Source organism: Salmo salar, chromosome 02 (genome assembly GCF_965601325.2).
Source record: "Salmo salar chromosome 02, fSalSal1, whole genome shotgun sequence".
NCBI lineage: Eukaryota > Metazoa > Chordata > Actinopteri > Salmoniformes > Salmonidae > Salmo > Salmo salar.
The window spans coordinates 47,571,423-47,587,645 of NC_138292.1; the positions used below are offsets into that span (position 1 = coordinate 47,571,423).

General features: G+C 42.2%; 1 protein-coding gene across 9 annotated transcripts in view; it reads left to right on the top strand.

Annotated features, from left to right (window-relative positions):
* The first annotated feature begins 1,843 nt into the window (after positions 1–1,843).
* The window catches only part of LOC106584189 (Scm polycomb group protein homolog 1), a 52,100-nt gene continuing 37,720 nt past the window's right edge, over positions 1,844–16,223 (top strand). For 4 of the 9 annotated variants that reach the window (XM_014169180.3, XM_014169215.3, XM_014169225.3 and 1 more), the window contains exons 1-7: positions 1,844–1,969; positions 3,398–3,540; positions 9,272–9,337; positions 9,599–9,679; positions 11,168–11,238; positions 12,983–13,217; positions 13,890–13,978. In XM_014169180.3, the coding sequence (XP_014024655.1) occupies positions 9,313–9,337; positions 9,599–9,679; positions 11,168–11,238; positions 12,983–13,217; positions 13,890–13,978 (501 nt within the window). In that variant the 5' untranslated portion in view covers positions 1,844–1,969; positions 3,398–3,540; positions 9,272–9,312. Of the gene's footprint in view, positions 1,970–2,107; positions 2,170–2,275; positions 2,563–3,397; positions 3,541–8,695; positions 8,845–9,271; positions 9,338–9,598; positions 9,680–11,167; positions 11,239–12,778; positions 12,868–12,982; positions 13,218–13,889; positions 13,979–16,223 lie in introns of those variants that run through there. The other 5 variants (XM_014169207.3, XM_014169212.3, XM_082963750.1 and 2 more) reach the window with 5 other exon arrangements.

Consider the following 16,223-nt stretch of genomic DNA (forward strand, 5'->3'; position numbering starts at 1 on the left):
GTCCAACGGTAGCTATTCCTGTAAATCCACCATGGCTACTCTCGCCTCCAGTAGTTGATCTAGAAGTGTTGGAGAGACTACACAAAGATAGGGATGGTGTTGATCCATCTGATTTGTTTAAGAGACATCTGGATACTGTGCATCAGGATTTTGTGGCCATTTACACAGATGGTTCAAAAGATCAAAGGACATGACGTACTGGGTCAGCATTTGTAGTGCAGGAAACGTATTACAGATCATCTGGCTGAATATACGGCGAAGCTGATGGCCATACTGTTGGCCTTGCAGTGGGTGGAGGAAGTCAAGCCAGACAGAGTAGTTATTTGCTCTGATTCATGTGCAGTGTTGGATGAGTCTCCAGTCCTCTAGGTCACATAGTAGACAAGATCTGCTTTATGAGGTGCTACAAACCCATGGCAGGATTAGACAGATGGGTATACAGATAAGATTTACTTGGGACCCAGCCCATGTGGGGGTGGAGGGGAACGAGGCAATTGATGTACTGGCTAAACAAGCACTTAGAAGTGGGAATGTTGATGTTGTAGTTTCAATGAGCAAGGCAGAGGCAAAAAGCCTGATATGGACAGTGATGGTGCAGAGATGGCAGGAGCAGTGGAATAGAGATACTAAGGGCAGGCATTTATTTGAAGTACATAAGAAAGCAAGGGAGGGGAGGACGGCAGGAAGGGACAGAAGAGAGGAGGCAATTTTTTTACAAGGTTATTAAGGGTGTGTAATAAGCCTGTGTGTAGCTGGTGTAGAGGAGTCAGGCCCAGGTACAGTTCCAGCTGGAGTAGGAACCCCTGGCATCCGGCAGCCGTCCCATCATACTCCCTCGGGAGCGCGAGCCGAATGCCACTGGGTGAAGGAGGGGTGGACAGTGGGGTCTGCTGTAGTGGGGCTGGTGGAGGCGCTGGAAGACCTCCTCCTCTCTCCCAACGATCCATCGTCTGCAGCAAGCGATCCATGGCGGTGCCCAGACGTTGCAACATGGTCGCGTGTTGCTGGACGTGCTCCTCTACCGCCATAGGGAGGGCGTCTGCTCCTGCTGACTCCATTTGGTGGTGAGTGATTCTGTAATAAGCCTGTGTGTAGCTGGTGTAGAGGAGTTAGGCGCAGGACAGCAGATATGAGTAATACACGTAATTTACTCAACGAATCAATAATACAATGCAATAATCTAGCCCACAATAACGGACCGTGTTACATACAAACAATCACTCACAAACAAACATGGGGGAACAGAGGGTTTAATAATGAACCAGTAATTGGGGGAGTGAAACCAGGTGTGTAAGACAAGGACAAAACAAATGGAAAATGAAAAGTGGATCGGCGATGGCTAGAAGGCCGGTGACGTCGACCGAACAAGGAGAGGGACCGACTTCGGCGGAAGTCGTAACAGGGTGGGACACAGCCAGTTGAATAAGTCCTTAAATGTGATAGGAAAGCATCCAATGGGAAAGTGTGATTATTGCCAAGAAACAGAGACTGTGGAACATGTAAGCATTTCACTGTAAGGTCTACACCTGTTGTATTCGGCGCATGTGATAAATTACATTTGATTTGATGTATTGCTACAGTGTGGGCAGTATCAGGGGAAAGAGAGAAGCTGAGATCTAGTATGAGGGAGAAGGGGATACATGAAATTAGTTTAGAGTATATTGAGTAGAATGTCATTACTCTTACTAAATATTTTGTTATCTTTTTTAAGAGCAACGGGGCTGGCAGGTAGGATTTAGTTTCTCCCTGTCTCTGGCCCACACTCCAGTACAGTATGTGGAAGTAATGCACCATAACGTTGGATGCCAACCGCTGATATATCCCACAGACGAAGAAGAAACCTCACACTGCAGTACAGTAGGTGGCGGTGTATGCGCCTCACGTTTGCTATCCGCCAATACAAATTTAAAGAAGAAGAAAAAAAATGGCGGACAGCCACTAGCTCAATCCACAAACATTTCAAAGCAAGGTAAACAGACTCGAATATATTGTTTACACGCTGTCCTGTTTTTAACAAACACTTTTTAGCCGGTAATTTATCTAGCATTTATTGATGTATTTATAATCAAGCCAACTATGGATAGCTAACATAAAGGATGCCCGTTAGCATGCGGTGTTGACGGTGCTAGCTAGCGGTTGTTCGAGCATGCCCCTGTTATTAGGTTGGAGGTAGGTACCGCTTCATATTCTCACTATTAAATGCACATATTTGCTGGCTGAATTTCTAGCTAACGTGATGCATTGCTTGGCTTTTGCCCCTGAGGGGAGTCCCGTGTGTTGGCTTTGTGTGGAACCTTGATATCTTATGTTAGCCAGGCTAACTTAAAAATCGGTATTTTAGTCATATTACACGGACTAATGATGGTAGCTCATTTTCCTTACAGCTAGTACAGCATTGACGTGGGTCATTATCATTAATAGTGGTCGTAGAAGCGAGCTGGTCTGTCCTACCTAGTAGTTAATGCCGCTGTCATTTTTTTCTTGGAAGGAAAAAGGAGGGAGTTGGGAAAAAGGCGCACTTCTATTGAGAGAACCAACTGAAGACTGTTATGATCTTATAAGGTTTTTTATTGCATATTATGATTGTTTTTGTCTCCTCCATTGCTATAGTCTAGTATTGCATATTTGAAACCGCTATAGCTTAGTATTTCATATTTGAAACCGTTATTTATGACCACTTGTCAGCCCAATGTAAACTTAGCTAATGGTTGCTAGCATGCAAATTTTCAGTAACTGAGTTTAAGGCTTGCTTAATTTAGAAGTCTATTTGATTGCCAGCTGAAATTATGTAGCTACCTAGTTTGCTAGCTTGATACAGTTACTGATGCACTGCTGCTGGTGTGTATGAATAATCATCTGTTATTCTAAACCAGTTAGGAGAAAAAAACAGTAAGGCTGCAAGGTTACTTTGTTGTTAATATATCTTTAAATGGTTGGTGTGATTAGCGTGGCTACTTGGTAAATATACATTAATTAGGCAGTTTGCCTTTATCTGCTATTCATTTCAATGTCCTGGCTGCATGCATTTTATAAACAATGGATTTGTGAGTAGCTGTGACTGCTGTGTCTTGATGCTAAACAAATCGAGTCTACTTTAAGGACCAATATAATTTCAGCCACTTGTTTGTTTGTCTGACCTAATGACCTGTGTGTGTAGCCAACTGGTAATTAACCTAGGCTCAGGGTTAGGGGCCAAAGCCCCTCAAGTCAAGGATAGCCAGCCAGACATCCCCAGCCTGGTCATCATTGTAAATAAGAATTTGTACTTAACTGACTTGCTTAGTTAAATAAAGGTGAAAATAAATTAATTCACAGAATTTTTAAGATCCAAAATATATGGTGACCTCTTGAAATGAATACCCTATATTGGCTATAATGTTTTCTGATTCTCCCATAGCTGCTGTGTCAACAGTGAGCCCTAAGTGTGTTTTGGTGGGTGACTGAGGTCGTCTGCCTCCAACGCTGACCCCCTGCCTGGCCGACAGAAGGGGAGAGTGTTAAGAGCGAATCCGTGGGAAAGTCAACCTGAGCATCCACAAAGTAAGTCATTTCCAAATGAAACACATCCATAATTATGCTTACGGTCTATATGTTGGAGTTCATGCTTTTTGAAAATTAGAAGTAGGAAATTGTATGAATTTTGACCATTACAGGTGGCCAAGTCTCAAATATATTTCAGTCAAGTCGTATTTCATGGCTTTTCGAAAGGGCAACACTCCTGCTAAATCGTTGGTTCCACTGAAAAAAAAAGTTTATTTATTTACACTGAACAAAAAATGTTTCATGAGCTGAAATAAAAGATCCCAGAAATGTTCCATACGCACAAAAAGCTTATTTCTCTAAAATGTAATGGACAAATTTGTTTATATTCCTGTTAGTCAGCATTTCTCCTTTGCCAAGATAATCCATCCACCTGACAGGTGTGGCATATCAAGAAGCTTGCAGTATGTCCAACCGGCCTCAACTGCAGGCCACGTGTATTGCGCAGTGTGGGGGAGCAGTTTACTGATGTCAACATTGTGAACAGAGTAGAGTTCGACCGATTAAGATTTTTCAACTCCGATACCGATTATTGGAGGACCAAAAAGCCGATGCCGATTAATCGTCCAATTTGTGTTTTTTATTTGTAATAATGACAATTACAACAATACTGAATGAACACTTATTTTAACTTAATACATCAATAAAATCAATTTAGCCTCAAATAAATAATGAAACATGTTCAATTTGGTTTAAATAATGCAAAAACAAAGTGTTGGAGAAGAAAGTAAAAGTGCAATATGTGCCATGTAAGAAAGATAATGTTTAAGTTCCTTGCTCAGAACATGAGAACATATGAAAGCTGGTGGTTCTTTTTAACATGAGTCTTCAATATTCCCAGGTAAGAAGTTTTAGGTGGTAGTTATTATAGGACTATTTCTCTCTATACGATTTTTATTTCATATACCTTTGACTATTGGATGTTTTTATAGGCACTTCAGTACTGCCAGTGTAACAGTATAGCTTCCGTCCCTCTCTTCGCTCCCACCTGGGCTCGAACCAGGAACACATCGACAACAGCCACCCTCGAAGCAGCGTTACCCATGTAGAGCAAGGGGAACAACTACTCCAAGTCTCAGAGCGAGTGACGTTTGAAACGCTATTAGCGCGTACCCGCTAACTAGCTAGCCATTTCACATCGGTTACACCAGCCTAATCTTGGGAGTTGATAGGCTTGAAGTCATAAACAGCGCAATGCTTGAAGCACAGTGAAGAGCTGCTGGCAAAACGCACAAAAGTGCTGTTTGAATGAATGCTTACGAGCCTGCTGCTGCCTACCACCGCTCAGTCAGACTGCTCTATCAAATCATAGACTTAATTATAACATAATAACACACAGAAATACGAGCCTTAGGTCATTAATATGGTCGAATCCGGAAACTATCATCTCGAAAACAAAACGTTTTTCCTTTCAGTGAAATACGGAACCGTTCCGTATTTTATCTAACGGGTGGCATCCCTAAGTCTAAATATTCCTGTTACGTTGCACAATCTTCAATGCTATGTGATAATTACATAGAATTCTGGCAAATTAGTTCGCAACGAGCCAGGCGGCCCAAACTGCTGCATATACCCTGACTCTGTTGCAAGAGTCGTGACACATTTTCCCTAGTTAAAATAAATTAATGTTAGCTGGCAATATTAACTAAATATGCAGGTTTAAAAATATATACTTGTGTATTGATTTTAAGGAAGGCATTGATCTTTATGGTTGGAGCAAGCGATTATATGCGATTATATGCAACGCAGGACAGGCTAGATAACTACACATGGTTGATATTACTAGTTTAACTAGTGATTATGATTGATTCATTGTTTTTTCTAAGATAAGTTTAATGATAGCTAGCAACTTACCTTGGCTTCTTACTGCATTCGTGTAACAGGCAGGCTCCTCGTGGAGTGCAATGTAAAGCAGGTGGTTAGAGCATTGGACTAGTTAACTGTAACAAGATTGAATCCCAGAGCTGACAAGGTAAAAATCTGTCTTTCTGCCCCTGAACAAGGCAGTTAACCCACCATTCCTAGGCCGTCATTGAAAATAAGAATGTGTTCTTAACTGACTTGCCTAGTTAACCTCTCTAGGGTCGGCGGGACGAAATCGTCCCACCTACGTAACAGCCAGTGGAATCCCGTGGCGCGTTATTCAAATACCTTAGAAATGCTATTACTTCAATTTCTCAAACATATGACTATTTTACACCATTTTAAAGACAAGACTCTCGTTAATCTAACCACACTGTCCGATTTCAAAAAGGCTTTACAACGAAAGCAAAACATTAGATTATGTCAGCAGAGTACCCAGCCAGAAATAATCAGACACCCATTTTTCAAGCTTGCATATAATGTCACAAAAACCCAGAAGACAGCTAAATGCAGCACTAACCTTTGATCTTCATCAGATGACACACCTAGGACATTATGTTATACAATACATGCATGTTTTGTTCAATGAAGTTCATATTTATATCAAAAACCAGCTTTTTACATTAGCATGTGACGTTCAGAACTTGCATACCCCGGTGAATTTACAAAAAATTTACTAAATTACTCACGATAAACGTTCACAAAAAGCATAACAATTATTTTAAGAATTATAGATACAGAACTCCTCTATGCACTCGATATGTCCGATTTTAAAATAGCTTTTCGGTGAAAGCACATTTTGCAATATTCTAAGTAGATAGCCCGGCATCACAGGGCTAGCTATTTAGACACCCAGCAAGTTTAGCACTCACCAAAGTCAGATTTACTATAAGAAAAATGTTATTACCTTTGGTGTTCTTCGTCAGAATGCACTCCCAGGACTTCTACTTCAATAACAAATGTTGGTTTGGTCCCAAATAATCCATTGTTATATCCAAATAGCGGCGTTTTGTTCGTGCGTTCAAGACACTATCCGAATGGTAAAGAAGGGTCACGAGCACGACGCATTTCGTGACAAAAAAATTCTAAATATTCCATTACCGTACTTCGAAGCATGTCAACCGCTGTTTAAAATCAAATTTTATGCCATTTTTCTCGTAAAAAAGCGATAATATTCCGACCGGGAATCTGCATTTAGGTAAACAGACAAAAGAAAATAAAGCACGGGGTCGACTCGTGCACGCGCCTAAGCCCATTATCTGATCGGCCACTTGCCAAAAGCGCAAATGTGTTTCAGCCTGGGGCTGCCTCGATATCATTCAGCTTTTTCCCTGGCTCTGAGAGCCTATGGGAGCCGTAGGAAGTGTCACGTTACAGCAAAGATCCACAGTCTTCAATAAACAGAGACAAGAAGAACAAGATCTTGTCAGAGAGGGCACTTCCTGTAAGGAATCTTCTCAGGTTTTTGCCTGCCATATGAGTTTTGTTATACTCACAGACACCATTTAAACAGTTTTAGAATCTTTAGGGTGTTTTCTATCCAAAGCCAATAATTATATGCATATTCTAGTTACTGGGCAGGAGTAGTAACCAGATTAAATCGGGTACGTTTTTTATCCGGCCGTGTCAATACTGCCCCCTACCCCCAACAGGTTAAATAAAAAAAAATGGCGTCCAAAAATACCGATTTCCGATTGTTATGAAAACTTGAAATCGGCCCTTATTAATCGGCCATTCCGATTAATCGGTCGACCTCTAGAACAGAGTGCCCCATGGTAGCGGTGAGGTTATGGTATGGGCAGGAATAAGCTGCGGACAAAAAACACAATTGCATTTTATCGATGGCAATTTGAATACCCAGAGACACTGATGAGATTGTGAGCGCCATTCATCCGTCACCATCCTCTCATGTTTCAGCATAATGCGCGGCCCCATGTCGTAAGGATCTGTACACAATCCCTGGAATCTGAAAATGTCCCAGTTCTTCCATGGACTGCGTACTCACAGGACATATCATCTATTGAGCATGTTTGGGGTACTCTGGAACGTGTACGACAGCGTGTTCCAGTTCCCGCCAATATCCAGCAACTTCACACAGACATTGAAGAGGAGTGGGACAACATTCCACAGGCCACAATCAACAGCTTGATCAACTCTATGCGAAGGCGATGTCGCGCTGCACACCAGATACTGACAGGTTCTGACCCACGCCCCTACCTTAAAAAAAATTAATAAAGTATCTGTGACCAAAATGTCCATATCTGTATTCCCCGTTATGTGAAATTCATAATTTATTTCAATTGACATATTTACTTAGGAACTGTAACTCGGTAAGATCTTTGAAATGGTTGCATTTATATTTTTGTAGCTTATGCCTTCCCATACCATAACCTCACCGCCACCTTGGAAGGCACTCTGTTCACAACGTTAACATCTGCAAATATCCGTAAAGAGCACACTTCTCCAGCGTGCCAGTGGCCATCGAAGGTGAGCATTTGCCCACTGAAGTCGGTTACGACGCCGAACTGCAGTCAGGTCAAGACCCTTGTGAGGATGACGAGCATGCAGATGAGCTTCCCCCTGAGATGGTTTCTGACAGTTTGTGCAGAAATTTTTTGGTTGTGCAAACCCAGAGTTTCACCATCTTTCCAGGTGGCTGGTTTCAGACGATCCCACAGGTGAAGAAGCCAGATGTGGAGGTCCTGGGCTAGCGTGGTTACACGTGGTCTGTGATTGTGAGGCCGGTTGGATGTACTGCCAAACTCTAAAATGACGTTGGAGGCGGCTTATGGTAGAGAAATGAACATTAAATTATCTGGCAACAGCTCTGGTGGACATTCCTGCAGTCAGCATTCCAATTGCACACTCTGTCAACTTGAGACATCTGTGGCATTGTGTTGTGTGATAAAACTGCACATTTTAGAATGGCCTTTTATTGTCCCAAGCACAAGGTGCACCTGTGTAATGATCATGCTGTTTTAATCAGCTTCTTGATATGCCACCCCTGTCAGGTGGATGGATTATTTTAGCAAAGTAGAAAAGCTTTTTGTGCGTATGGATAATTTCTGGGGTTCTTTTATTTCAGCTCATGAAACATGGGACCAACATTTTACAAGTTGCATCTATATTTTTGTTCAGTATACATGTCATGTTTCAAAATCAATATCTTTCTTACCTCTATTGTTTTATGTCCTCTGGATTTGAGAAGAAAGATAAGTTCAACAGTGAACCTGTCAGTTTGCCTTAGTTCTCGCACAGCATCCAGCCTAGCTGACGCAGTCCTATTTTCCAGATTTTTGACCACATTTCTTCTCTAGCCTCCATTGAGTCACCCTAATCTTGGCCAACCTACAAGAGTAAGAACTACAATAAACTTTTCATGGATTATGATAGAGACATGCGGTTTGGACCATTGGTTTTCTTAGAGGAGTAACTACACAGGTAACATACCCGTTGGTCAAAATATAAAAAATGTATTGGACACCGTAGACACTAACATCCATAACGGTAATTTTTGCTTTATTTCTCCAACATGCCAATATTTAGAAGTCAGTTATTTTGGAGGTATACACTTCCCCTAAAGGGGTGCTACAGACATACACATATATTATATTTTGTTTGTCCATTCGGTTAGAAATTAAAGTTTTGATTTTGCGTGCAAATGTAATGTCCATAATGCTGGAATCACCCTTAAAAGGCTAACCAGGCTAGCACTAGTATAGGCTACATCAGACTGGCTTCTAGAACACAACAATGTAGAAGAAAGGTCCAAATTGGACCTAAATTTTGACCTAACATGAAGGGGGGAAGTATCAAATGGTTTGTGTTTACTTCAATGTTGTTTCCCCCTCTCGTTTCCCTTCTTTAGAGTGGACTATTGTGTCTTGAACTTAGTCAGTATTACTGGACATGAGGAAGCCAGTGCCACAAAAAGGTAATGTCATGTTAAGAAATGGAATGCAATTGTCCATTTGAAAAGCATAATGTACATCTTCTAATGATGCTGCTCAAGAAGGGTCCTATATTTAGGCTACTTTAATGTGTGTATAGAAGTCTCAGATGCTGATGTGATAGTTTGGACTCACACATCTCATTGACAGTTGCTAAAGATCAAGTGAATTTCTTCTAGTTATGAATAGATAGTTGAGTAATTGAATGGTGTCTCTGAAACGTTGTGCCCTGCTCTCTCCTCTAGCTATTGAGTGGAAAGATGGCAGGCAGATCAAGCATGCCCGAAGTGGCCGTCCCTCCCGGGTCCCATCGCAGTACCAAGGAGGTACATTACCACACACACCAACTTTCTGCTGAATGAAAACAACATCCTTAATCAAACACATTCATATTCAGTTATAACCAGGGGTTGGAACCAAAATGATTTTCCAATTGTTTCATTCTGAACAGAAACACAATTTTTGTTAGTTCCGTTCCACTGTTCCTACCAGCAAAATAAAGTTCTGAACCGGTTCAAATGCCAAGTACTTGTTCATATTTTCTGGTCCTTTTTTAGCCTGTTAAATCAACTGTTTTTTTACATTTAGCTCATTAAATTATTGCGACTGAAATTTTACGGGGTGGGGAGAGAGCAACAGAGAGTTGAGGAGGAGGCTTGAAGCGCTGGGCATCTTATGACATGCATTATCTGAATCCCCAGAATTATACCTAAGAGGAGCGGCTTCTATAGAGGAACTTTGACTGTCCTTTGACCTATATAGCTAACAAGCTGGAGCTAGATAATTAACAAGCTTGTGTGCGCAGAGCGGCACCAGAATTAAAAACATGTCTTACCTTTTTGTAGTTAATAAATTTAACGCGAAACGTGATAACTAGGCCTATAGTGTCCTTAACTAGCATTGGAAAAGCTAATCTATTCTTCTCTAGCTAATTAAAAATCTCTCTCCCCATCTTCTGAATCACGCTTGTAACATCAGTACAGTGGCCTATGCTTCGATGGGGGAGGGGCAGGTAGGCTAAACACACCCTGGCAAAGATTTTCAGCTTGCAAGCAGACATTGGAATATGTTTCTGAGTGAGGGCTTTGCTTCGATTTTTTGTTTGTTTGTGGGACTACAAAAAAATGCCTGTTCCCTGAACCAGTTCCAACCCCTGGTTATAACACTGTTCTAAAGGCGTCAGCATGCTTCAGTTCAGCTGGCGGCTAGCCGAAGTCGGCTAAGCATTCTACTTCAAAATACATTCGCTTGAAAAATGAGAAAAAAGCGGTAATAGTACTGTTTGTCCATTTTGAGACACTGTAGCCAGTATACACTTCCTCAAAATAGTCATAATTAATCTAAGATGATTCAAGAAATCTGTAATTAATTTTGAAGTTTTTGCAGAGGACTTCTTAGTCGTGCAATTTTACATCTAACTGAGATGTTTGGTGCAGTATTTCTCAATGAAAAATGTGCATGAAAATGAGTCGTCTCTCGTTGAATGACAGCAGACTTTACTGGAGAATCCCTACTGTTGACCAACGAAGGGGCGTAGACTTCGGCTACCGACTTCGGCTTGCCTCAAGAAAAAAATGTGTGTACGAACAACTGAAAAAAATAAACCTTACCGAAGTTCAAAACGAACAAACGCGTCCCAAAATGATGTCATAATATATGCACAAACTTTTCCGAACAGTTTCGGCTGGGAGGCATGGGGACACCTTAACACTAGCACATACCATAACACTGAACCCCAAAACCACACACACTCACACAAAAACATATAACGGTAGACAACAAAAAGCAGCCATTGTGCTTTTTCTGTCCCACAGGGCACTTCAGTTGGGACAAATACCTGAAGGAAACAGGTGCTAGTGCTGCACCTGCACACTGCTTCAGACAGGTAAGCCCCCCTAATCAGACTACAGTATATCCTCCTCACCAAAATGTCAGGGCATGCTACTATCCTATGTGAAAGTTCTGCTCCTGAAATGACTCAGAGCAAAATTATTCTAAGGCATGGCATTTACAGTTTGTAGGAATTATGACCAACAAGCAATATGAGATAGAAGTTAAACCTGGCAGCCAAAGTCTCACCAATGACAATGAGCAGCATCTACAGTTGAAGTCAGAAGTTTACATACACCTTAGCCAAATACATTTAAACTCAGTTTTTCACAATTCCTGACATTTAATCCTAGTAGAAATTCTCTGTCTTAGTGTGTATATGTGTGTGTATATATCCTCACACACTACCATTCAAAAGTTTGACGTCACTTAGAAATGTCCCTGTTTTTGAAAGAAAAGCTAATTTTTTTGTCCTTTAAAATTACATAAAAATTATCAGAAATACAGGGTAGACATTGTTAATGTTGTAAATGACTATTGTAGCTGGAAACGGCTGAATTTATTTTTTATTGGATTGTACGCCTATGTAGATGAGACCCATTATCAACAACCAGCACTCCTGTGTTCCAATGGCACCTTGTGCTAGCTAATCCAAGTTTATAATTTTAAAAGGCTAATTGATCGTTAGAAAACCCTTTTGCAATTGTTAGCACAGCTGAAAACTGTTGCTCTGATTTAAAGAAGCAATAAAACTGGCCTTCTTTACACTAGTTGAGTATCTGCAGCATCAGCATTTGTGGGTTCGATTACAGGCTCAAAATGGCCAGAAACAAATACTTTCTTCTGAAGCTTGTCAGTCTATTCTTGTTCTGAGAAATGAAGGCTATTCCATGAGAGAAATTGCCAAGAAACTGAAGATCTCGTACTGGCAAACTGGCTCTAACTAGAATATAAATTGGAGTGGGAGGCCCCGGTGCACAACTGAGCAAGAGGACAAGTACATTAGAGTGTCTAGTTTGAGAAACAGACGCCTCACAAGTCCTCAACTGGCAGCTTCATTAAATAGTACCCGCAAAACACCAGTCTGAACGTCAACCGTGAAGAGGCTACTCCGGGATGCTGGCCTTCTAGGCAGTTCCTCTTACTGATAATGGGCCTCTGTATGCCTATGTAGATACTCCATAAAAAATCTGCCGTTTCCATTTACTATAGTCATTTACAACATTAACATTGTCTACACTGTATTTCTGATCAATTTGATGTTATTTTAATGGACAAAAAAATGTGCTTTAAAAAATAAGGACATTTCTAGGTGACCCCAAACATTTGAACGGTAGTGTATATAATAGAAATCATTAGCTATTTCCATGGGAAAATGTTATGGGATGCATTTGCTCCATTGGTTTTGTTTGTAGGCCTTTTTCATAGGCCTATATTATGCCCTAATAGCCTGCTTGGCCACTGACTAAAACTATCATTAAAGCGGGTACAGCCAGTGTTCACAGTAAACGTGTGCAAGTTGCACAGAATGCTCACAACATTCAAATTTCCACTCACAAGACCTGAAATTTGCTAAGTGGCAGGATTTTTTTTAGGGAACCATTAGGCTAAGAAGAAATTCCCTCTTGGGTCGAGGGGTGACACTGATTTCAAGTTGCGTGCAGGGCTACCTCGTCACCACAGCGTGAGTTCAACTCACCTTCGATACATAGTCTTGCTTGATGCTGTCTTCCTATCTCAGCATGTTGAATCTGTCCAGCATCATTGCATGCCTCTCTGACCTTCCCCTACCTCTCCAGGGCGCAACACCTCCAGTGAATGAGTTCAAGGCGGGCATGAAGCTGGAGGCGCAGGACCCTCGGAATACAACGTCCACCTGCATTGCTACAGTGGTGGGCCTGACGGGATCGCGGCTGCGCCTGCGCCTCGATGGCTCCGACAACAAGAACGACTTCTGGCGCCTGGTGGACTCGTCGGAGATCCAGCCTATTGGCAACTGCGAGAAGAACGCGGGCATGCTGCAGCCGCCATTGGGTGAGGAGGAGAGAGAAACACATTTTCACACACGTACACACCGTCACACACTCCGATACTACATACCCATTATGGATATGATGTGCCCTATTCTTTTTTTAAATCTTGGATCATTAAATTGTTTGCGATCACACAGTGCTACTTACCTTCCTCAGTTAGATTTACAGCAGACTGATGAATACTAGGGTCTATTAATTAGTGCACACTGTAGCAACACGTGCAACGGAAAATATTTTTGTAATGAAACGAGAGTTTCTTATTGGACAAATTAATGTAAGTCCCTCACTGTTATCGGCCCATTTGCGTCAGTTTGTCTTCTTGGCTGTATTCTAGGCTGTATTTGGTTTCCAGGCTGTATCACAACCGGCCGTGATTGGGAGTCCCATAGGGCGGCGCACAATTGGCCCAGCGTTGTCCGGGTTTGGCCGTTGTAGGCCGTCGTTGTAAATAAGAATTTGTTCTTAACTGACTTGCCTAGGTAAATAAATAAAAAAATACAAGTATATACACCTGTGTGTAATAGTGTGATTTGGTGCAATTCTCTAAATGTCCACTAGGTGTCAGCTAATATCAAAAGATGTCTATGGCCCCACCCCATGCACATTAATGAATGGTCTCGTCTACTGTGTATGGATGAGAGTTTTTTTGAAAGCGTCTGTACCTCTTCCACAGGCTTCCGTCTGAACGCATCTTCCTGGCCCATGTTCCTTCTAAAAACACTCAACGGTGCCGAAATGGCCCCAGCACGCATCTTCCACAAGGTACCTGTCACAAAGCAGCACACGCTCTCGATATAGACCTCTTTATAAAGCATACCTGTACACATATACACACTCCCTTTCCCAGCATATACACCTATGTAGCTAAACTTTCCATTGATGGCCATTTGTATTTATTATGGTTGCAGAAAAACTGATTCAAGTTAACGGTAGAACTAACACCACTGGCTTATGGAAGCACTTCTCTAAGCGAGAAGTATATTAAATATTTCTATTTAAGCTATTTATGCTACCTTTTATTGATCCTAATGATATAGGCCTAGGTGTAAACAGCCGAGGTGATAGCGCAACGACACTGGAATAAAAATCTAAATGTGTATGGATGGAGAGAGGGTTAGTTTTACAGGTTTACTCGTTCTGGTTTCTCAGTACTGCATGTATTCTTGGCTATCATGCTATGGCTGTGTCAGAGTCAATTGTAAGTTTAACTTGTGTATTCCTTTATGGGTAGTGTGATGCCTAAGATAGGTTTTTACATGCAGTCATTGGCGGCCGTTAGAATCTGTTTCTTTTTCCTTAATTTTTTTTGTCTGAATAAAACATGATGTAATGAGGACTACATGAAATATGTCTTGCATGTAATGGACATAAAGAACTGGTCTTGCTAAGTTTAAGCACACTGTGTGTCTGTTGTTGTGATTTAGATGGTCAAATCTATGCAGAAATCCAGGTAATTCCAAAGGGTTCACATACTTTTTCTTGCCACTAATAAATATATATATATATATATATACTGCTCAAAAAAATAAAGGGAACACTTAAACAACACATCCTAGATCTGAATGAAAGAAATCATCTTATTAAATACTTTTTTCTTTACATAGTTGAATGTGCTGACAACAAAATCACACAAATAATCAATGGAAATCCAATTTATCAACCCATGGAGGTCTGGATTTGGAGTCACACTCAAAATTAAAGTGGAAAACCACACTACAGGCTGATCCAACTTTGATGTAATGTCCTTAAAACAAGTCAAAATGAGGCTCAGTAGTGTGTGTGGCCTCCACGTGCCTGTATGACCTCCCTACAATGCCTGAGCATGCTCCTGATGAGGTGGCGGATGGTCTCCTGAGGGATCTCCTCCCAGACCTGGACTAAAGCATCCGCCAACTCCTGGACAGTCTGTGGTGCAACGTGGCGTTGGTGGATGGAGTGAGACATGATGTCCCAGATGTGCTCAATTGGATTCAGGTCTGGGGAACGGGCGGGCCAGTCCATAGCATCAATGCCTTCCTCTTGCAGGAACTGCTGACACACTCCAGCCACATGAGGTCTAGCATTGTCTTGCATTAGGAGGAACCCAGGGCCAACTGCACCAGCATATGGTCTCACAAGGGGTCTGAGGATCTCATCTCGGTACCTAATGGCAGTCAGGCTACCTCTGGCGAGCACATGGAGGGCTGTGTGGCCCCCCAAAGAAATGCCACCCCACACCATGACTGACCCACCGCCAAACCGGTCATGCTGGAGGATGTTACAGGCAGCAGAATGTTCTCCACGGCGTCTCCAGACTGTCACATCTGTCACATGTGCTCAGTGTGAACCTGCTTTCATCTGTGAATGTAAGTCCCTCACTGTTATCGGCCCATTTGCGTCAGTTTGACGCAATTGGCGAATTTGCCAATCTTGGTGTTCTCTGGCAAATGCCAAACGTCCTGCACGGTGTTGGGCTGTAAGCACAACCCCCACCTGTGGACGTCGGGCCCTCATACCACCCTCATGGAGTCTGTTTCTGACTGTTTGAGCAGACACATGCACATTTGTGGCCTGCTGGAGGTCATTTTGCAGGGCTCTGGCAGTGCTCCTCCTTGCACAAAGGCGGAGGTAGCGGTCCTGCTGCTGGGTTGTTGCCCTCCTACGGCCTCCTCCACGTCTCCTGATGTACTGGCCTGTCTCCTGGTAGCGCCTCCATGCTCTGGACACTACGCTGACAGACACAGCAAACCTTCTTGCCACAGCTTGCATTGATGTGCCATCCTGGATGAGCTGCACTACCTGAGCCACTTGTGTGGGTTGTAGACTCCGTCTCCCACTAGAGTGAAAGCACCGCCAGCATTCAAAAGTGACCAAAACATCAGCCAGGAAGCATAGGAACTGAGAAGTGGTCTGTGGTTACCACCTGCAGAACCACTCCTTTATTGGGGGTGTCTTGCTAATTGCCTATAATTTCCACCTGTTGTCTATTCCATTTGCACAACAGCACGTGAAATTTATTGTCAATCAG